This window comes from Astatotilapia calliptera, chromosome 4, assembly GCF_964374335.1.
Source record: "Astatotilapia calliptera chromosome 4, fAstCal68.1, whole genome shotgun sequence".
NCBI lineage: Eukaryota > Metazoa > Chordata > Actinopteri > Cichliformes > Cichlidae > Astatotilapia > Astatotilapia calliptera.
Window position 1 is genome coordinate 3,926,827 of NC_137425.1, and position 22,578 is coordinate 3,949,404.

Genomic DNA, 22,578 nt, shown 5'->3' on the forward strand with positions numbered 1-22,578 from the left:
GTTCTTTAATCTCTCTTGACTTTAAGCCAGTTAATCCAAACAAGGTGCTTTGGAGGTGAATGAGCAGCTGGTCGTTGAGTCCAGTATGAACGTGAAAGTCACAATACATCATGCAGACAATGTTTATGTCCGGTTTATGCCCATTAATAAATACAATGACAAATTCTCCCACTCCAAATCAAAGCTGTCACGCTGAATAGCCCGATTAAGAGATTCATCATGCGTTAAATGTGACGCGCGTCCTGCAGATGGAGCCGAGACAGGTCTCGACAGTATGGAAGGCATGTAAAAATAGTTCTTGAGGATCATCACCTGCTGCTGCTGACATGTTCTTATTACCACAGCGAGATCCTGTGCCATATTTAAGTGTCAAGCAGAGATCGATAATGCAGAGAGATTGACATTTGGACAGAGTGACATTGCCAAGTTTGGAGCATCCGGTTTGCTTCAGCAGCATCTCGATAAAAGGAGTTTCAACCTCCTGCTGGAACCATCCATCTACTCTTCTGGTCCCTGTCAACAGTGCTGACTCAGGACTGCATTTGTTTTTTTAATCACTTGTTGCCCTGTCATTTTTAACTGAACTGGGTCTAGATACCTGGTGGGTGAGAAAATACAGTCATTCTCTCGCAAACTATTTTTAATTTCCTGACGTTCCTTTTTTCTTTTAAAAATTCAGATATCATCATGAGCACCGATGCTGAGATGGCCCAGTATGGGCCGGCAGCTATCTATCTCCGGAAACCTGAGAAAGAGCGAATTGAGGCTCAGAACCGTCCGTTTGATGCCAGAACAGCCTGCTTCGTGCCCGAACCCAAGGAGCTGTACATCAAAGGTGTCGTCCAGAGCAGAGAAGGTGGCCAAGTCACCGTGAAGACCGAAGCTGATGAGGTGAATATTTGTGCACGCGGCGTCGTCGTAGGTGGCAACTCTAACCTTAATCCATGAAGGAAAAGGCCAAAATTAGTCTTTGTGTGTCAGCTATAAATACTGTTTTCCTTGTTTCCTGATTGCCAAGACTTTGGAGAACAACTGAGTAAGAAGAGAAATGACATAGTCTGGTTGTCCAGGGCCAGGGTTAGGGTTTTAAGATAAGATAAACCTTTATTAGTTCCACTTGTGGGAAATTTTTTGGTCACGGCAGAAAGTGGAGAGTACAAAGTTAAGAGCAGCAAAAATTAAGAATCTATAGAATAGAATGAGATAAAATAGAATAACATACTGCACAAAACAGAATAAAATACTATGTTGTATCAGAAAAATTGCACTCGGTAATATTGCACATCAGCGAGACTAGGCGATGGCTACCATGGTGTATTGGATGTGTGTGTGTGTGTGTGTGTCTGTGCTCATGTGTGGTCATCTGCAAAGTCTTTATTGTGGCGTCTGACAGAAGTTAGAAGGAAAGACCTCCAAAATCTCTCCGTCCCACATTGTGGTTGCTGCAGCTGCCACTAAAGGAGCTGCTCAGTGCTGTCAGAGTCTCCTGCATTGGGTGGGAGATGTTGTCCAACGGGGATGACAGCGTAGCCACCATTCTCCTGTCACTCACCACCTCCACTGGGTCCAGAGGGCATCCTAGAACAGAGCTGGCCCTCCAGATCAGCCTGTTCAGTCTCTTCCTGTCTCAGGAAGGGTCACTGAAGTTATGTCAATGACCCTCCCAACAGTCCGTCAGACAATTTGTTTTGGAGCACAAAGACAAAGTCAATGCACGGCCAGCATGCATGACACTTTTCAAGCCTTCTGCACCATGTGATGCTCCACCAAAGCAGTTAGAGGAGAGAGAAAGCGAGAAGAAGGAAAAGAAATAACAGAGGAGAGAAAAGGTTGCACGGATAGAGGTTGGTAATGCATTCAGTGTATCACGCATCCTCATCTCCCTCCATCACTCCTGCAGGGGAAGGAGGGAGACAATAGTAAAGAAAGGTCAAAACTTCTTGAGATAGAACAAAGATGGAGGGGTGAGGGTAGCGAAAGGGTTGGAGTGAGGAGGTTCCCAAAGGTCAGTACCACTTAGTCCAATTCTGAAAAAGGTTAAGGTCAAAGATGAAGAAACCAGCAACACGTAAATCCAAATGTGGCAATATGTATACATCTACTACATAAACATACATATACGTAAAGCTAAAAAATTTCATTTTTTAGAGGAGAGTTTGAAATTATTTGTCTTATCCACTGTGTAACATTTTGTCTATGAGCATTTTCCCCAAAATAGTGTCATAATCTTTTTTAAAAAAACAGTGAAGGTTCCTTAATGTTTGCTGATTTTTATGCTGTGTCCTTCTGGATACAAAGCAGATAGAAAAAAGTTTCAGTTTTGTTAGATCTTCTTTAAAAATGTTTTCATCTTTCTGCAACCATCGCCGTCTGATTTCCTCTGCTGACATTTTAGTTTGAACTGTCCTTTGTTGTCTTTGCAAACACAAAACGAGGTCTTCCGAGTTCATTTTGTGCTTCTGCAAAACTTCTCAGCTGCAGATATTTAAAGAAATAATCTCCTGTTCAGAGTGAAAAGGAAAACATGCGCATTTAGATGATAAACCTAAAGCAGAAATGCTCTTCTGCTCTTCCAGGTTATAAGAGAATCTTTTTCTTTGAAGTTTTTTCTCACATGATACCAAATTTAATCACATTTAGCAAATGATTTAGCCGTCTCCTTTGGGTGGTTTTTCCACTGTGTCAGAGCATAAACACACCAGGCAGAGGTAGTTTATGCCACGTGTGCCCACTGAGAGATATCATTTGTTAAAAATTAGAACATAATGAACCTCACAGACTAATAGCACAAGAATAACCTTGGCTATTTTTCAGATTTAATCACATACAATCAAAACACAACTACAACAGAAGCAAACGAAGCCCAGCTCAGTAGCAGCTAATAAAATAAAATAAAATATTTTGCTTTTCTGATTCTTTGAGTTTTATATTGTGCTGAATCTCATCACTCCTTTTTCCTTTTCTCTTCTCCATCCACTCTTACAGATTGTAACAGTTAAGGACGAAGATTGTCTTCCCATGAATCCTCCAAAGTACGACAAGATCGAGGACATGGCCATGATGACGCACCTCAACGAGCCCTCTGTGCTGTTTAACCTCAAAGATCGTTATGCGGCGTGGATGATTTATGTAAGTAATAAACGACATTCTCGTCTCTCTATATGACTCGCTGATTTGTCCCACTTATATTCTCCTCTGCAGACCTACTCTGGGCTCTTCTGTGTCACTGTGAACCCTTACAAGTGGCTGCCAGTTTATGACCCACAGGTGGTGGCAGCCTACAGGGGGAAAAAGCGCATGGAGGCCCCGCCACACATTTTCTCTGTCTCTGATAATGCATATCAAAATATGCTTACAGGTGAGAAAGAGAAAGACTTTCTGTGAGCTTTTAGAAGATTATTAAAGACAAACCAGCAGTTTACATGGCTGTTTTGTACAAATTTGTACTTTAGTACAACTATATTTATTTATTTTGTACTATATTTATGTTCTCCCCAACAGATCGTGAGAACCAGTCTGTCCTGATTACGTGAGTCTGAGCATGGAAGCTAAAAACGAGCCTCATATTCCAAAACATTACAAAATGAAGTGCTTTTATTGACCGACTTCAAGTATTGTATTATTCTGTCTTCACAGTGGAGAATCTGGTGCAGGAAAGACCGTCAACACCAAGCGTGTCATCCAGTACTTTGCGACAATCGCAGTGTCCGGTGGTGACAAGAAGGATCACTCTGCTGGAAAAATCCAGGTACTGATAGTAAGACAAGAATCCAGCTCATGATCCGAAGCCTGGATTTAATACCAAATCCCAAACATGGTGCTGGTCTTGTTTTTCAGGGGACGCTGGAAGATCAAATCATTTCAGCGAATCCCCTGCTGGAAGCCTTTGGGAATGCCAAGACTGTGAGGAACGATAACTCCTCAAGATTTGTACGTTTTTAAATCAGCGAAAACTGAATAGTGAAAGATGTGTAATTTAATTGTTTGGTGGGTTTTGGTGGGTATAAATCCAATGGATGACATTTGTATTATGTTTTCTTTGAGGGTTTTCACAGACTTTATGTTTTTACAGGGCAAATTTATCAGAATTCACTTCGGAACTACAGGAAAACTGTCTTCTGCTGATATAGAAACTTGTAAGTTTTCTTTTACGTAATTGAGTCATCCTCATATAATGGCAATTTTATTTATATAGCACATTTAATTACATGCAATCTCAATGTGTGTAACACAATAGACAAAAACATGAAAAGTTTACAATGACTTAAGGTCGTTTAAAGAAGTCAAAATATAATAAAACAAAGCAAAAACAAACAAAAAAAAAGATTTAATTTGAGGAACAGTTAAATGAGTTGCAAACATATATACATGCTATCTAAACAACATGTATTAGATGGTCAGGATTGTTAATTATTTCCTGTAAAACCATGTAGATCTGCTGGAAAAGTCCAGAGTGACTTTCCAGTTGTCTGAAGAGAGGAGCTACCACATCTTCTATCAGATACTGACCGGGCACAAGCCAGAGCTTATAGGTAATGTGAGCATATTAGGTCTTAAAGCATGATTTAACTTTAAGACATTTTTATAAGAAATGTTCTGCTTCTCCTCAGAAATGCTCCTCATAACAACAAACCCGTATGACTTCCCCATGATCAGTCAGGGGCAGATTTCTGTGGCCAGCATCAATGATATAGAAGAGCTGGTGGCCACGGACGTGAGTCAGCTCTGCAGTTCTAATCATTTGCAATGACATACAAATTTAAACTTTAGCTCATTATTTGTCATGTTTCACAGACTGCCATTGACATCCTGGGCTTCAGCAGTGAAGAAAAAGTCTCCATCTACAAACTGACTGGCGCTGTGATGCATTATGGGAACATGAAGTTCAAGCAGAAGCAGCGTGAGGAGCAGGCCGAGCCCGATGGCACTGAGGGTGAGTCCTTCTGCCTTTTCATTATCAATAAACACACCATGAATGTCTTTATGTCAAAGAAGTCCTTCTGTCTCTCAGTGGCAGACAAAGTCGCCTTCCTCATGGGGCTGAACTCTGCCGACCTGCTGAAAGGACTCTGCTACCCCAGAGTGAAGGTGGGGAATGAATATGTCACCAAAGGTCAGACAGTCCCTCAGGTACAGTAACAGCATAAAGACTCTTAAAGCGTGATAGCTTGGACTGATAGTTTAAATTACTGCACCAGAGGGTTGGGAATGATGCAAAGAGAAGTGTCGTCGCTATCCTCCTCACATCAGCTGGAAAACAAATCCTGTGATCAGAGTCAGATCTGTGTGAAGGGCATGAATGTTTCATAAGAACTGTCATCTCCAAGGACTCCAAGATAAAACACAATGACAAAAATAAAATAGAAAATGAAAAGTATGCAAAGATCACAGTACAAAGATTTCTAATGGACTTTAATGTGATGAATCCTGTTAGGTGCTGGTAACATGTTCACTGGTTCCCATTATTCCACCTAATCAGGGAGATTCGGTGTTTGATCATCCCTGTGAAGTTCATTTCCACTACTTTGCTGAATCAGGGATAAGCTTCAGAGCTTAATAAAATCTCTTTGGATTTTACATTTGTTTTGGCAGATAGAGTTGTCTGCCTCACTTGTTAGGCCCCCAGGTGGAATTAAAAATACTGATAACATTTTCCAGTCTAAGATAAATAGCAACTAATGATTGAAACAGTTGTACTAACTAGACTGTCAAGGACTCATATTTCTCTGTGTAAGAAATACATAATGCGGATTCAAGGGCTTAGACAGAATACAGCTTTTTTGTAGGCATAATCTTCCTGCATTTGTTTGCTTGGGCACCTTTCTATATACATGCAAAATAGCAAGAAAAGAAGAGCAGCGCAGGTGAGATGGACTGCAGTTGGATGCCAATTTACTAAAGTAAAACGTCTCAAAGCCCCATCAAAAACAACATTAATTGGTCTTTGCTCGAGCAGAACTGCTTTCCGAGTCTGACATTTAAGTCAATCAGCACCTGTCAAAGACTGAGTCCTTATAAAGGAACTCAAAATAAGCTTCTTTCAGACCATATGAACAATTCCTTTAAAGTCCAGCCACAATGATGTCATTGCCATGTATTAAAATGTCATAAAGTGATGTTAGTGTAATGTTCTCCCCAGTCATACAGTTATGCTAAACGGTGGCTGGAGACTGCTGCACAAAATTATTGCAACCTTGTATAATGAATCTAAAATGGCAGTAAGACAAATCAGTGTGTGATTGAATATCAGCTTGTAATTTTAATGCAAGCTGTTTATGGTAATTTGATAATTAACTATGATAAATGTGCAAAAATATCAAATCTGTTGTTGTCTACATACACATAAACTATTATTTATAGTCAAGCCAGAACACCATAGTCCTGAAACAGAAACTATTCCATGCACAGTGACACAGTTGCTGCAGGACAGATGCATAACCATATATAACCATAATACAGTCAGTTGGTCCAATATTACTTTTAAGAGACACATTGAAGACGAGTTGCACTCATTGGTGCACGCTGACTCAGACTGATCGAAACATTTGCCAGCTTTTATGAATTTGTCAATCATTTCCAAACCTTCACCAATACAGTCACTGGGCAACTACTGATTTTTCCTAGTCAACAGGAGGTTGCCCACCTATTTGGTTTCCTCTAGTGTGACCTAGCTTACAGCTCTTGGACTATGTCCTTGTGTAATTAGCAGACAAATAAAAATGTATCATCTGGCAAAAACTACACTCAAAAAAATTGGGGGGGATTTACTTTAAAAAGTGGTTCCACACAAATGTGTTAAGGAAACAGTTTGGGTTTACTTAAGTTATTTGTGTTATTTCAGTGAAATATTGTATTATTGCAGGTTAACTCAACTGATTTTCATTGAGTCGGGTCAAATTAATACTAACACTAATTTAGTGGGTTTATTATGAGTTAGGAGTACAAGAGGATTCCTCAAAACCAACAATAGTGATGTTTCATTTTTTTAGTGTACAAAATCACCCTGCACTGATGTCAGTGTCCCCTTAATGAACTGGCTCACTAGCCTGAACATTATTATAGACTGGATAAAGTGCAAGAAGCCCAGATTACCTTGGTATACTTTCCTTTACAGCCTTTAGCTATCTGTAATTGTATTTTTTGTTTTTCCCACACAGTATTTTCTCACCTACTTTGTATCACTAAAAAGGTCGCCAATGCAGTCAGTGCTCTGGCCAAATCTGTCTATGAGAAGATGTTCTTATGGATGGTCATTCGGATCAATGAGATGTTGGACACAAAGCAGCCAAGGCAGTTCTTCATCGGTGTGTTGGACATCGCTGGATTTGAGATATTTGATGTAAGTTTCGACTCTCGCAGTCAAATATACTCTCTTTCCTATTTGTTGAATTCTGGGTTCTTGTTGTAGTTCAACAGCATGGAGCAGCTCTGCATTAACTTCACCAACGAGAAGCTGCAACAGTATTTCAACCATCACATGTTTGTGCTGGAACAAGAAGAATACAAAAAGGAGGGGATCGACTGGGAGTTTATTGACTTTGGTATGGACCTGGCAGCCTGCATTGAGCTCATTGAAAAGGTGGGATAAACATTCTGATATAAATGCATCAGATTTCATTTTGGACACCGTATCTCATGTGTTTCCATTATGTATTCAACAGCCAATGGGCATCTTCTCTATTCTTGAAGAGGAGTGCATGTTCCCCAAGGCCTCAGATGCTTCTTTTAAGAACAAACTCTATGACCAGCATCTTGGCAAAACAAGTGCTTTCCAGAAACCAAAGGTTGTCAAAGGCAAACCTGAGGCGCACTTTTCCTTGGTGCACTATGCCGGCAGCGTGGATTACAACATTAGCGGCTGGTTGGAGAAGAACAAAGACCCACTGAACGAGTCGGTGGTGCAGCTGTACCAGAAGTCATCAATGAAACTGTTGTCGTACTTGTATGCCTCTTTTTCCAGTGCAGAAGCAGGTACATTATATCTGCTTCACACACAGAAATAAACTTCCTGAATCTGAAAATCAGTGGGAACTTCAAACCTTAGACATGCAAACTAATATTTCTGTTCCTTCTTTGCAGAATCAGGTGGTGATGCTGGAGGAGGCAAAGGTGGAAAGAAGGGAGGAAAGAAGAAGGGAGGCTCATTTCAGACAGTGTCTGCTGTTTTCAGGGTACAGAAGTGATCTGTGGAAAGTTAACTTTCACTGTTTTGATTTTTAGGGGTGGTGATCCTCCAGTAAGCAACACAAATTGAATACTAATGACTTGTTGGGTTGGTCTTAGAGAAATTTGTGTCCATAATCGTGGCAAAGCCTCCTCGTGTTGTTGTTTTTTAAGTTGTTGGTCTAATGGATGGGATATCCCTAACTCTTGTTTTCAGTAAAACCAAAACATAAAAACTGCTCATTGATCAAATCTGCTCAAAAAGATTCATGTTCAGGTCAGGTCGCTGACATCACTCCACTTGACAAATGTTGGCTTTTTGACAAGTTTTATAGAGTCTCTTTTTGGATGTCAAGGACCTTTAAATTTGACCTCATTTCCCAAGAGGACGAGTCCGCGATTCCTTTTGATAGTCTCATTTTCCAAATTATGTGTGCCTGGTGTGAATGCTGAACTGAACTGATTTTGGATTATTTGCACCTTTATTCTAAATGTGTGATAACCTCAGAGATCTGGTAATTGTTCTTCTGCAGGAAAATCTCGGAAAGCTAATGACCAACTTGAGGAGCACACATCCTCACTTTGTCAGATGCTTGATTCCAAATGAGATTAAAAAACCAGGTACACATGAAAGAAAACACTTATTTAAGACAAAAATAATGCAAATTATTACCTGATTATTATAATCTGTTGTGTCAACTTCACTGCAGGTGTAATGGACAACCACTTGGTCATTCACCAGCTGCGCTGTAACGGTGTGCTGGAGGGCATCAGGATCTGCAGGAAAGGATTCCCCAGCAGGATCCTTTATGCCGATTTTAAGCAGCGGTTGGCACTGATTACAATTCAAAAACAGCTAATAATGAGCATTTAACTAAATCATTAGTGTTTATGATTGCTCCCATTTATCCACATCCAACAGATACAGAATCCTGAATGCCAGTGCCATCCCAGAGGGACAGTTCATCGATGGAAAGAAGGCTTCTGAGAAGCTTCTTGGTTCGATTGACATTGACCACACACAGTACCGGTTTGGTACCACAAAGGTATTTGTCCAGAGTGCTGTGAAGTTCTAAAAGCTTTTAGGTACAAACTGATCTGTTCATACGCCATAATGTTTGCAGGTATTCTTTAAAGCTGGCTTACTCGGCACTCTAGAGGAGCTGCGAGATGAAAAGCTGGCCTCTCTTGTGACCCAGACTCAAGCTCTGTGTCGTGGCTATCTGATGAGAAAAGAATACAACAATTTAATAGCACAAAGGTGGCCCATCATTACAAATACTCCTCAGTAATCCTAAAAAACAACCACTGCAGGGAATAAAAACTGTATGTTTTTCAGAGACTGCATCTGGATTCTCCAGTATAACCTGCGCTCGTTCATGAATGTCAAACACTGGCCATGGATGAAGCTGTTCTTTAAAATAAAGCCACTTCTAAAAAGCGCAGCAACTGAAAAGGAGATGGCAACAATGAAAGAAGACTTCATCAAGTGTAAAGACGATCTGGCAAAGTCAGAGGCCAAGAGAAAGGAGCTCGAAGAGAAAATGGTTTCTCTGTTGCAGGAGAAAAATAACCTCCTCCTGCAAGTACAAGCTGTAAGTGTCAAATAACATCCAGTCAGTCAAATCAGAGTTCACGCACTCGTTTTTAATGCTGGTATATCATTTCATTTTCTCAGGACTCTGAAAATCTTTGTGATGCAGAGGAGAGATGCGAAGGTTTGATCAAAAGCAAAATTCAACTGGAGGCCAAACTCAAAGAGGTGTCGGAGAGGCTGGAGGACGAAGAGGAGATGAACGCAGAGTTGACCGCCAAGAAGCGGAAGCTCGAAGACGAATCTTCTGAGCTTAAAAAAGACATCGATGACCTGGAGCTCACGCTGGCTAAAGTTGAGAAGGAGAAACATGCTACCGAAAACAAGGTTTGTGATTTTTAATGGACGTTTTAGTTTTGGTGATAGGGAGGAAAAATCTTCTGTGAATTGTTCTACATGAAGCGTTGTCATTGTTGATGTCGATCAACCTGATCAAACTTAATGGCAGTTCATGTAGAAACCATCAAGTTGGTGGATTTATTTTGCACAATCTGCACAAATACATGAGTGGTATCAGTAAAATGCTTTTCACCTTGCCTTTTCTGCTTTTATATAGATCAAGATTACCAAAAACAACAAGGGGCTGCCTTGTCGCAGCTCTATGCACTTAGACACCACGATTGCTAAGAGCTAAATGATAATGTTCGCATGTTTACAGCTGCTTTTTAGGTCCCAAGATCTTCTACCAGCAAGTCTCACAACCTCGTGAACATCTTAGATCTAATCTGAAGCCCGGATTCAGTCCAAAGCGGCAAAATGGGAACAGAGACATTACTTTAGTTTAGTGAGACATATTTACCTTTATTCATCAAAGGACCGCTGCGACAAATGTTATATATTTGACTTTTATTCAATATAGTCATCAGGAAAGTACAGAGCTGTAGTTTCACAGATATCGCCCCCTGGTGGCCATTTAAATGTATGCAGTGTTTTAGACCAAGAAGTTAATGCCCGTCCTTCACCCTCTATTAGTGCTCTATTAACAAAGTCATGTGACAAAAATCCATCTACTGTTTCAGTCTAGGAGGACTCACTCATTGTGTGCTCTAGGATTATTTTCTGTTTGTACTCTGATGTTCATAGCGGTGACCTATGACCTATTGCAGGTTAAAAACCTGATGGAGGAGCTGGCTGGTCAGGATGAAAACATGACCAAACTCAACAAGGAGAAGAAAGCTCTCCAAGAGGCTCATCAGCAAACACTGGATGACCTTCAAGCAGAGGAGGACAAAGTCAACACTCTGACCAAAGCCAAGTCTAAGCTGGAGCAGCAAGTGGATGACGTGAGCTGGTGTGACTACTTTCAGACCCTGGTGTCGCTAAATATCTCAATTAACTTTGTGCGATTTGCTTGTAAAGCTTGAAGGTTCACTGGAGCAAGAAAAGAAGATCCGCATGGACCTGGAAAGAGCTAAACGGAAGCTCGAGGGGGATCTGAAGCTGACGCAGGAATCCCTCATGGACCTGGAAAATGACAAACAACAAGCTGAGGAGAAAATTAAGAAGTAAGCTTTTGCAGTGGTTTTGTGTTCAAGTGGAAATGAACTGATTAAATACTTCATATCTTCTTATCTTCACAGAAAGGAATTTGAAAACAGCCAGCTGCTCAGCAAAATTTCGGACGAGCAAGCTATAAACAACCAGCTCCAGAAGAAAATCAAGGAGCTCCATGTATGAAGTTCAGAGTTAGACCATAAATTAATAACACTGTTAGAAATGACCTGTTTAAGTCTCGGTGATATCGTGTGTTGTGTTTTTCTGCTTTCAGGCTCGCATTGAAGAATTGGAGGAAGAAGTTGAGGCCGAGCGGGCGGTCCGAGCCAAGATCGAGAAGCAGAGGTCTGACCTCGCCAGGGAGCTCGATGAGATCAGCGAGAGGCTGGAGGAGGCCGGAGGAGCTACCGCCGCCCAGATCGAGATGAACAAGAAGCACGAGGCTGAGTTCCTCAAACTGCGGCGCGACCTGGAGGAGTCCACGCTGCACCATGAGGCCACGACGGCAGCTTTACGCAAAAAGCAGGCAGACAGCATGGCTGAGCTGGGTGAGCAGATCGACAACCTCCAACGAATCAAGCAGAAGCTGGAGAAGGAGAAGAGTGAACTGAAGATGGAGATTGATGATCTGGCCAGCAATATGGAAACTGTTGCAAAAGCAAAGGTGATGTTGCGGAACTCCACTTTTTCATCCTTAGGCTTTGCTCAAGTAGTTCAGCCACAGTTTTGAGGATATTTTGCTTATTCGCCTTATTCTTATGCTTCAATCATGGCAGGCGGGTGGAGCTTCTGAGAATATCATGTTAGGTATATTCAGTCTCGTCAACATCATATCCGGTCGTTAAGTGATGATGTGACGAATCCTACTTCCGGGCCTAAAGTAGTCTGCGTTTAATATGGCTTTTGTGTTGTTAACATGTTTAATGTTATGTATTTTCTTCTATTTAATCTCAAAAAGCTCCTAAAACAGTCAGTGATCACTGTTGACCTCCCTCGGCTTTTATTACCGCTAATCATTTATTTAAGCTCAGTTTTTAAAACCTTAGGATGTAACTACAGCCCAGCCCATGCAGCAGTATATGAATGACTAACCTCGTATTGTGGATGGATTATCTCAGTTGTTCTCCTGGCTGAAGTTTGGTCCTTTTACAGCATCCTGCCATGCGATTACATTTGTTCCTGATAGGGTTGCCAACTCCCTGAAAAATAAATAAGGGACACCTCGTGGCCAGGGCCGGGCAACCCAGTTGTCTTCACCCTTCCCAGTGTGGTAGCTCTTTTTTTTGTGTGTGAAATTATTTTTTTAACCATTTGACTTGAATTTGATTTAAGCAGATGCATATTCTTTGTGATATGACCATATGGGAAACAAATGATCATTTAGCCATTTATTTTTAGCTCAAAATGACAACATTAACACAGTAAAACAGGTCTCTTTCTTAAACAGAAGCCTGTCATGCTTAACTTTTGAGAATATAAGTAAATCTTTCTTTAAAAGAACTCTGCCCTGCTTAACTTAAAATTATATAAATTAATAGAAAGCAATACAACAAAAATATTCTTGTAACAGTGCACATATAGTGCATTTAGTACAATTGGCTTCAGTTGAGGTATTATTTCAGCTTTTCTAATGCTAATCAGCTGCTCCTGTTTGTAAACCCGCTTGTTCCCATGATTACGCATCATAACTCATCATCATTATTCATCTATGTATTACTTTTATGTATTAGTCATCTATTTGTTGTAATCATCTATCCTTGCAGTTGTTTATTACACAAAATAAATTATATTATCACACTTCTGGCCACATAGCGCTGATATTCACTGCACATGCCCATATTAACCTTAACCAGAGGGTTTAAAAAATAAACCAGTGTTTACATACCATATCTGCTTCTGCCGTGGCCTGGTGGACAAAAAAATGGTTAAGGGTTCCCCGAGCTTTCACGCCCCTCATGTTCTTCATGTGCCCACCACTAGAAGCATGCCTATGGAAAAAGTGCGCCGGCACACAGTGCAGTGCGCTTTATAGGTGTTATCGTGCATGTTCCCAGCCCAGTGGTTTCCTTTTCCCATTCCTCCCTGTATTTATTCTTATTGTATTCTAATTTTTGCCTCATAACTTTTGCACTGTCCACTTCCTGCTGTGACAAAACAAATTTCCCACGTGTGGGACTAATAAAGGTTATCTTATCTTATCTTATCTTTCGCAGCCTTTTTTTCTTTCTCTGGGCGAACAAACATTGCTGCTCTAATGCTGGGCTTACACTGTGCGATTTTTGGCCCATTTTGAGACGATTTATGAGTCGTGCGACCGATTTGGTGATCGGCCCGATTTTGGCCTTCATCGTGCGTCGTGTAGTATACGTGGGGTAACGAGAAGCGATTAACACCTCGAGCAGCTCCCGATCATCAATCGCTCGTGAGCCGCTCACACTGCTCACGCGCAAACAGGTAAACGTCGGTGAAAAAGACGGTGCAGCTCGGCTGTGCAGCCTGTGATCTGGACACAAGCGATGGAGGCACAACTTGTAGAACTTTGGAAAGCTCATCCGAGCCTTTTCGATGTGGCCTCACAAAATGATCACGACCACAACAACCGTGAAAATAGTTGGATTTACATTGCTGCTTAATCACAGCTACCTGATCAATGTTTTTCATTAGCAATTTAGCAAAGTTGATGGTGGTGTGCGTGTCTGTGTGAGTGAAAGACAGAGGGAGAGCGAGCGACAGATTTTCTGTTATAACTTTCATTTTATGGAGGCACAGTGTGAGCACTCAGGTCGCATCAGAGCATCGGGCGGTATAGTGTGAGACCTGCATCGTGACCTACCAACTTCTAACCCCTGCGAGTCAATCGTGCAGTTTGAGCAGGAGCTGAATAACGTGACTGAAAAAATCGCACAGTGTCTGCCCAGCTTTAGGTGTACTGTCGTCCGAGACTTGCACCGCAGTGTCGGCGTTTGTTTCCCTGTTGGCCATGCTTCTTGTTGTGGTCATCTGTTGTCTTCCGGTATTTTCTCCGTAAGCGACCTTTCCTCGACCAATGAGATGAGCGGTAATCTGAATTGTCATACTCGAATTGTCATAAGTGTGCTGTCAGCTCATTGGTCACAAAGCAGGAGAGGGGCTGGGAATTGTGTTTTCAAACAAAGCGTTAATTCCATTAAAAATTATAGACTACTTTTGATTCTCACTGGATTACGGGACAAAGTGCGTCCCTTATTAGCTCAATACGGGACGTGTTCTTTTGTTTCTAAATACGGGACGATTCCGTTTTTTAAGGGACGGTTGGCAACCCTAGTTCCTGACCACCGAGAACACTCACGTTAACTTTTATCGAGTGAGAAAAAAAGTTAGCTTGTTTATATTATGCTAACATAGCTGTGTCGCTAGCGGTCACGTAGCACATCATTATATACCAGCTAGCCAAACTTCAGTAACCCTACAAACGTCACTGCTGTTTAGTTTTCTGTCTTTATTTATGTTGGAAGTGATAACAGAGCTGTACGTTTTAATTTGTTTCCAAAACCCGCAGTCAGGACATGCTATATTGTATTTAGATAGAAGCTAGCGAGCTAACTCCCTGCTAACTTTTAACTCTGTTAAATGTCATAAATTCCGTTTTCATGGATGCCTGGATGTTAAACTCAATTGTTACACCTGGTAGAGCAGAACGGTGATCATTTTATTAAAGATGAAAGACTTTAGACAGTTTTTCAACTCTCAGTAATGCCATAGTGATCGTTTGATATATCAAATCAAATCACTTTTTATTGTCACATCACATGTGCAGGCACACTGGCACAGCACATGCGAGTGAAATTCTTGTGTGCGAGCCCCACAAGCAACAGAGATGTGCAAACACAACAACACAAACGAGCAAAATACAAGAATGGCCAACCTGAAACTAATAAATATATGTACAATATATAATAGTGTATGCATTTCTGGATGTGTATACTAAATATTTTCCTACGTGTGTGTGTGTGTGTGTGTGTGTGTGTGTGTATACACATTTTTACAAATTAAATAGTAAAAAAAACCCCCAAATATATATATATATGGACCATATATGGACCTGCAGCGGAGTTTAGGCCCAGACACGGCTAGTGACGTCAGACTTAACGACCGGATAGAGAAGAAAAGTAGAAAAAACCTCCCTGAAACAGAACATTTAGGGCACCCTGAAGCCTGACCTTGAGTTAAAACTGTGCTTTTAAGAATATATAAGAAGAAAATAATAAAGCATACTATAAGTCCATCTTAATTAGTTTTAGTGTGACAAGAGGAACAGTTTTAACAGCTTGAATATCTCATTTGTGTTCATTTATATTCTCACAGGTCAACCTGGAGAAGATGTGTCGCTCACTCGAAGATCAACTCATGGAGCTGAAAACTAAAAACGATGAAAACATGCGGCAAATCTCTGACCTTAGCAATCAGAGAGCCCGCTTTCAGACTGAGAACGGTAATTCCTCCTTTTATTGGAGTCGATAAAATGACAGAGCCTTAATTAAAAAGTGTTCTTCTCTCCTTTGGCTGCTGTAGCCGAATTATCCCGACAAATGGAAGAGAGAGAAAGTCTCATCTCCCAACTGACAAGAGGCAAACAGGGATTCACAACACAGATTGATGAGTTGAAACGAATGATAGAGGAGGAAACGAAGGTAATCAGCGCCCACACCTGCAAACAGCTGGTTTACTTTACTCTTTTCACGCACGGTGTTTCATATTGATGTGTTCCTCTGCAGGCAAAAAACGCCCTGGCTCACAGTCTGCAGTCAGCTCGTCACGACTGCGATCTCCTTCGGGAGCAGTACGAGGAGGAGCAGGAGGCCAAAGCCGAGCTGCAGCGCTGTTTGTCTAAGGCAAACTCGGAGGTGGCCCTCTGGAGGAACAAATATGAGACTGATGCCATCCAACGCACCGAAGAGCTCGAGGAGGCAAAGTAATTAAACAACGAGAACGGATCAGTGCATCAGGCTTTGACTAAATATCGCTCAGTTTTAAGCACTTTGATATAATAATGAGTAAACAAGTAAATGCACATTACTACGGTATTCATAATTTATTTTTGTTTCCAACAAAGCACAACACTTAATTTTCCACATCATCATTAACAAGAAAGGAAAAAACTGTAACGTTTCCTCCATCCATGACAGGTTTTCTAAAATGTTCTCATGTGATTAATTGTGGTTTTCAATCATTTTTCAGGGAAAAGGCTGAAAGACCTGTTAGATGTGTTTCACTGTAAATTATTACAATTAGAAATGGAAAATTACAATAAAATCAAAATGTTAAAAAATCATACATGACCCCATAAAACCTTCCATTATCCTCACCAAGCCGATGGGCCAATTCCTGTAGAAATATGAGGCTAGGATTAATATTTGACGTCGCTCCTTCACTTGAGGTAAAGGATTAGGAAGATTAAAAAATAGTTAAAAAAAGAAAAAGAAGAAAACCTATTTTAATACAAAGGTGAGAAGTGAGTGAGACTAAAACTGGAGCTTTAAGGTAAAGTCTGGGCTGCAGCATTTTGGAACAGCTGCTAATATTTGATTGGTTGCAGTAAAGTTAGTGAGTCTAGTCTACATGAGACAAAAGTATGGAGGTGTTGAAAGTGCTGAGGAAGAATTATACCGTGCTCATGGCTGGATGGCCTCTCGCCATCTTTATCTTCACAGAGGAGGGTCCTGGATTTGAACCCGGAGTTTCTCTGGGAGCTTTGATTTCTTAGTTAATGCTGCCTAACCTTGTGATATCTAGGGCCCTCTCACAGATGACATTCATAATCTCCAGTAGTTTGCTTCCTTGTTAAATAAAGGCTGAAAAAAAATGTGTCCTAAAACACAACACAACACACAAAAGAAACACTAAGACTTTTTGATTTGAAACAAGCGGTTTTACTTCTGACAGGAAAAAGCTTGCCCAGCGTCTGCAAGAGGCTGAAGAACAAATCGAGGCGGTGAACTCAAAGTGCGCCTCTCTGGAGAAAACTAAACAACGGCTTCAGAATGAAATGGAGGACCTGATGGTGGATGTGGAACGATCCAACAGCTTAGCTGCTACACTAGACAAGAAGCAGAGAAACTTTGACAAGGTATTATGTATTTATTATATTAATTATCACACACATATTACAGCATTAATTCTGACCAGCGAATGTCTCCCTGAGCTCAGATTCTGGCTGAGTGGAAGCAGAAGTACGAGGAGTCTCAGGCTGAGCTCGAGGGAACTCAGAAAGAGAGTCGATCTCTGAGCACCGAGCTCTTCAAACTGAAGAACTCATATGAGGAAGCTTTGGATCATCTGGAGACGGTGAAGAGGGAGAATAAAAACCTGCAGCGTGAGTCAGATCAGAATGTTTTGTGTGGATCAACAACTTTAAAAGAGTTTTTTGGAAATTTCTTGCAATTCTGATTTTCCAACACATAGAGGAGATCTCAGACTTAACAGAACAACTTGGGGAGAGCGGAAAGACGATTCACGAGCTCGACAAATTCAAGAAGCAGGTGGAAACGGAGAAATATGACATGCAGGCTGCGCTGGAAGAAGCTGAGGTATAACTCAAAAGGAAGTGAGGAAAATCAGAAAAATACTGCATTCTTACCATTACAGTGTGAAACGCAACCGAAATGTTTTTAAGGCTTCCCTGGAGCAGGAGGAGTCGAAGATCCTGCATGCACAGATGGAGCTGAACCAGATGAAGGCTGAAGTCGACCGGAAATCAGCGGAGAAAGACGAGGAGATCGACCAGATGAAGAGGAACCATCAGAGAGTGTTGGAGTCCATGCAGGCCACTCTGGACGCCGAGGTCCGCAGCAGGAACGACGCTCTGAGGGTGAAGAAGAAGATGGAGGGAGACCTGAACGAGATGGAGATCCAGCTGAACCATGCTAACAGGCAGGCAGCCGAGGCTCAGAAACACCTGAGGAACATTCAGGGGCAACTCAAGGTACAACCACACATTAATACTTTTATAACATTCACGAAAGGGTTTTTTTTTTCATGCAAAACTTTAAGAACTGGCTGAAATACTGAAAGCGTGTTTGCAAAAGCAAAATAGAGACAGGTTTGGAAGATAAGAGTGGAGTAACAAGAGTCTTTGCATATAAGTTCCATGCAAACTGCAGGCAGCCGCAGCAATCAGACATTTTTGCTGCAGCATCCTCTTAGCAACCAGTTTCACCTCAAGCAGCCACTCACCAGTCTGAGAATGAACATTTCTCCCTAGCAACCGGAGGTTTCCAGAAGGTTGCCGACGGGTCTCTAGGCCTGTGTGGCTGAAGCTTGAAGAGCCAAAAATTAGACCAGGGCACAATTTTAGCTCAACAGTGAAGCAGGCCAAATGAAGAAACCCAGATTCGATTCGAGACCCTCTCTCTCTGTCACCTTTTAATACAAACAAAACCTAATAAAAGTGACAAAAGCCCAAAATAATTCTTTCTCGGATTAACATGAAATACAAATGTTAACATGTTTCACTCGAGCTCCTTTGGTTATCGCTTTTTTGATTTAAAGACACCCAGCTGGAAGACTGCTGCCACTAAATGTTTATGTTACCGAACCTGAATATCAGTTTAGTTCACATAGGAACCTGCCTCATACGAATAGGAAGCTAAATTAGCTTAAGTTATAACCAAGCTGATGACCAAGCTGTTCCATACACTGTAAATTGTGACCTGATGCTCAAGTTAGACAAGTGTTGGTCAGTGAGATCTCTCAGGTGGGCAAAGACAAATTAACTGGACGCTCACCTGAATGCATTTCCAGGATGCCCAAATCCACCTGGATGAATCTGTGAGAGGACAGGAAGATATGAAGGAACAAGTAGCCATGATGGAGCGCAGAACGGCCTTGATGCAGGCCGAGATCGAAGAGCTTCGAGCTGCTGTGGAGCAGACGGAGCGCAGTCGAAAAGTGGCTGAACAGGAACTGATCGATGCCAGCGAGCGCGCGGGACTTCTGCATTCTCAGGTAGGCTGCTCACCTGTTCAACAACCCATTCTGACCTGCGGGATTTACAGGTCACAGTCTTTTTTTAATTATCTTTTCCAGAACACAAGCCTTCTAAACACCAAGAAGAAGCTTGAGGCGGATGTAACTCAGCTTCACTGTGAAATAGAAGAAGCCGTTCAAGAGGCCAGGAATGCCGAGGAGAAGGCTAAGAAAGCCATTACTGATGTATGACGCTCTTACAGGGCTTTTATTTGAGTTATCACACGTTTGATTATCATAAAGATGTGATGTGCTCATGGTTCGGTGTCTCTAGGCTGCCATGATGGCGGAAGAGCTGAAAAAAGAGCAGGACACCAGCGCTCACCTGGAGAGGATGAAGAAGAACCTGGAGGTGACGGTGAAAGACCTTCAGCACCGATTGGATGAGGCTGAAAACTTGGCCATGAAGGGTGGAAAGAAGCAGCTTCAGAAATTGGAGGCTAGGGTGTGTATGGCTATGAAATTACATTTTAACAATCCACGAGCTTCGCTGCAGACTCTATGGGCATCAGTTAGCATGCTAAATGTTTGTGACTGTATTTGTCTGGAAGGGTTCCCACGAGAAACCCTCATCTGTCTAAAAAGAGCAGGGCAGCGTGGTTTAGGTTTGCAAACGTGCAGCTGAACAAACTAGAAGACTTCGGGAACAATGTCCTTTGGACCGGTGAGACTAAAATGGAGACGTTTGACCATAGTGCACAAAACCAAACACCCCATAGCAGCTTTTAGCACGGGAGTGGAAGGCTGTTGATTTGGGCACCTTGCAGTCATTGAGGTGATCATGAACTCCTCTTTATACCAAAGTGTTCTAGAGTCAACACATTGGTACAAAGAGGAGTTCATTGTCCTAATGAAACAGGGCAATGGTCCAAGTACAGCAGCAGCAAATCTCCAACAGAACAGCTGAAGAATCAAAGTGGTGCAATGACCCAGTTCAGACCTAAACCTGACCGAGTTGCTGTGATGGGACCTTCAGACAGCGGTGCATGAACCAGTGCTGTAAAATTCAATGAACTGAAGCAACATTTTAAAGAAGAGTGGGCTGACTGACCAAGTTGTTGCTGCTGAAGGAGAGTCAAACAGCTGCTGAATCATGTGAATCGTTGCGTCTTTGCTTTCATTAGTTACGACACGGTGTAATATTTCACGTGCTGCTGTGCATCTGAGGTTGTATTTAATTCATTTACATTTTTTATGTCCTGACATGGAAAACCTCCGACTTTAAAAAGGATACACTTTTGTTTTCACATGAGTGTACTGAGCATGAAAAGTGTGCTGTTAAAGTTGGTTGCAAACATTTTTACACATTTTCAGTTAAATCAAAGCCCTACAGAAAACTGAAAGCTCACTGTAACATTAAAATCTACTTCCTCACGTCTCCAGGTCCGCGAGCTGGAGAACGAGCTTGAAGCCGAGCAAAAACGTTCCACTGAGGCCATCAAAGGAGTCCGAAAATATGAGAGGAAAATCAAAGAGTTAACCTATCAGGTAAAATTAGCTGGTGTTTTTAGCAGTTAAGAAAATGAGAATGGATATTTGTCTTTTCTTGTCTCTCCTGTTTGTAAGAGATGTTCATCTTGTGTTTTCAGTCCGAGGAAGACAAGAAAAACAACATTCGGCTGCAGGATTTGGTGGACAAACTCCAGAGCAAGATGAAAACCTACAAGCGACAAGCTGAAGAAGCTGTGAGTGAATCACTGTCGGCACAAATATATTCAGAGATACAGTGAAGTGTCAGAGTGCCATCACACTGAAAACAATTGTTCCCCAGGAGGAGCAGGCCAATGTGCACATGGCCAGATTCAGGAAGGTTCAGCATGAGCTGGAGGAGGCCGAGGAGAGAGCTGACATGGCCGAATCTCTGGCCAACAAGATGAGAGCCAAGAGCCGTGAAATAGGCTCGAAGGTACTGCATTCGATGTAGACTGTAGCTACGAGTGTTTAGCTGTTCCTCTGAAAGAATAACAGGCATACACTCCCCACCATGTTAGGTTTAGGGCAGAAATATGACAGAAGCAAGCACTCTGGAAAGTAACAGCTTTGTGTTTTCTTATAAATGGTTAAAAAATGTATTGTTTTTTGCATCAATTTGCTTGTTTTCCAGGCCCAGGAGGGACAGGGCGAGTAACAGAGTGCACTTCACCAGTGCAGATATATAAAAGTTCATCGATTCTCACATTAATACCATAGCATGTTAACACCTATTAAAATAAATACGGCTTAACGAGTGGCATAAATTCTCTAGATGCTTTAGCTTAAAGTATTTATGTCTCAGAGTAATTAAGCGGCTTATTTAACACTTATAACTTCTCACACAACCACAGCTCCAAAGTTGATGACTTTAATTGAAGGGGACACCTGTGGGATTGATTATATAACATCAACATCACTTCATTTAATTGCTGGCATGAAAATATAAGACGCTGGTCTCCTGTTTTCTAAAGGTCAGCAGATGCTTTCAGTAATTACAAATCAACACTAACACTTATACACTTCTAACTTTACATATTTGAAGCTTATAAGATGCCACTTAGAGACATTTAGGATAATAAATTTGTGTCAAAATAAAAGAAAAAAGGGGGAAAGGTGTTGATACTGTTTTGCTCCATGTACCAATTTCATTCTTAAAAAATTTACACAAAAGCGTTTTTTCTCTGCCAGTAGCTGCAGATCAGAAACAAGAATTAAAAACTAGTCCGCAGATGTTTCCCGGTTTTGTAGGAACATATCGTTTCTTTGGTCTAGCACATAAATAGAGTTTGCTTGGATGTGCGCACATTTGCTCTTGTCTTTGAAATGCATGTAAGTAACTATTAATATTGAAAGTGTGCAGAATGGAGGCTGGAAGATGCATTTATGAAGCATTTGGTTACAATTTTCCCACCTTTCTATCAGTGATCAAGATTTTGCTCCTGGGTCACTTTTCAGTTTCATCATTTTTGGTGAGAAAAGTGAACCAGAGTGCAATGATTTAATTTATATACAAATTATTTTATAACTTCTCAGGATGGCAAATGATAACATGCAATAAATGTTTCTGTAAAATTCTGAACAGAAATAGAAATATTGAACTAAATTTGACTTTTTGTTATTTTGACACAAATAGCATCCTGTAGAATTTCAGCAGCATGATGCTAATCTGCACCAAGCAGCTCGTTTTAGCAGAACTAAATGTTTAGTATCCAGAACTTCCAGCACGTCTAGTCTTTCCTTTTTGTCCCAGTGACAGCCTCCTTTTCTTCTTCTTCTCTGGTCTTACCTTTTGTCTGTCTTCAGTTTTAGAGCAGCATTAAACAATTTTAAAATCAAACCTACTTTGTCTC

General features: G+C 41.3%; 1 protein-coding gene across 1 annotated transcript; it reads left to right on the forward strand.

The window, feature by feature from the left end:
• Nucleotides 1-598: 598 nt before the first annotated feature.
• On the forward strand, nt 599-22,565 carry LOC113020244 (myosin heavy chain, fast skeletal muscle-like). The gene is made up of 39 exons (XM_080300089.1): nt 599-901; nt 2,996-3,129; nt 3,202-3,358; nt 3,502-3,529; nt 3,637-3,748; nt 3,838-3,930; nt 4,073-4,136; nt 4,434-4,532; nt 4,611-4,714; nt 4,795-4,933; nt 5,012-5,130; nt 7,190-7,339; nt 7,409-7,579; nt 7,662-7,971; nt 8,110-8,171; nt 8,697-8,784; nt 8,874-8,991; nt 9,086-9,209; nt 9,288-9,424; nt 9,503-9,758; nt 9,842-10,084; nt 10,864-11,040; nt 11,117-11,262; nt 11,338-11,428; nt 11,526-11,915; nt 15,596-15,722; nt 15,803-15,921; nt 16,006-16,202; nt 17,174-17,357; nt 17,438-17,603; nt 17,693-17,817; nt 17,904-18,212; nt 19,031-19,234; nt 19,316-19,441; nt 19,530-19,700; nt 20,639-20,743; nt 20,845-20,940; nt 21,027-21,161; nt 21,360-22,565. The coding sequence occupies exons 1-39, from the start codon at nt 688-690 to the stop codon at nt 21,381-21,383; spliced, it is 5,814 nt and encodes a 1,937-aa protein (XP_080156215.1). The 5' UTR covers nt 599-687; the 3' UTR covers nt 21,384-22,565.
• The last annotated feature ends 13 nt before the right edge of the window (nt 22,566-22,578 follow it).

What these genes read in the sequence shown, in the direction of transcription:
- LOC113020244 (XM_080300089.1), top strand. Translation starts at nt 688, where the DNA reads ATGAGCACCGATGCTGAGATGGCCCAGTATGGGCCGGCAGCTATCTAT. An exon ending in AAGAGCTGGTGGCCACGGAC is followed by an intron (nt 4,715 to 4,794) that starts GTGAGTCAGCTC and finishes CATGTTTCACAG; the next exon opens with ACTGCCATTGACATCCTGGG. An exon ending in CGGGACTTCTGCATTCTCAG is followed by an intron (nt 19,235 to 19,315) that starts GTAGGCTGCTCA and finishes TATCTTTTCCAG; the next exon opens with AACACAAGCCTTCTAAACAC.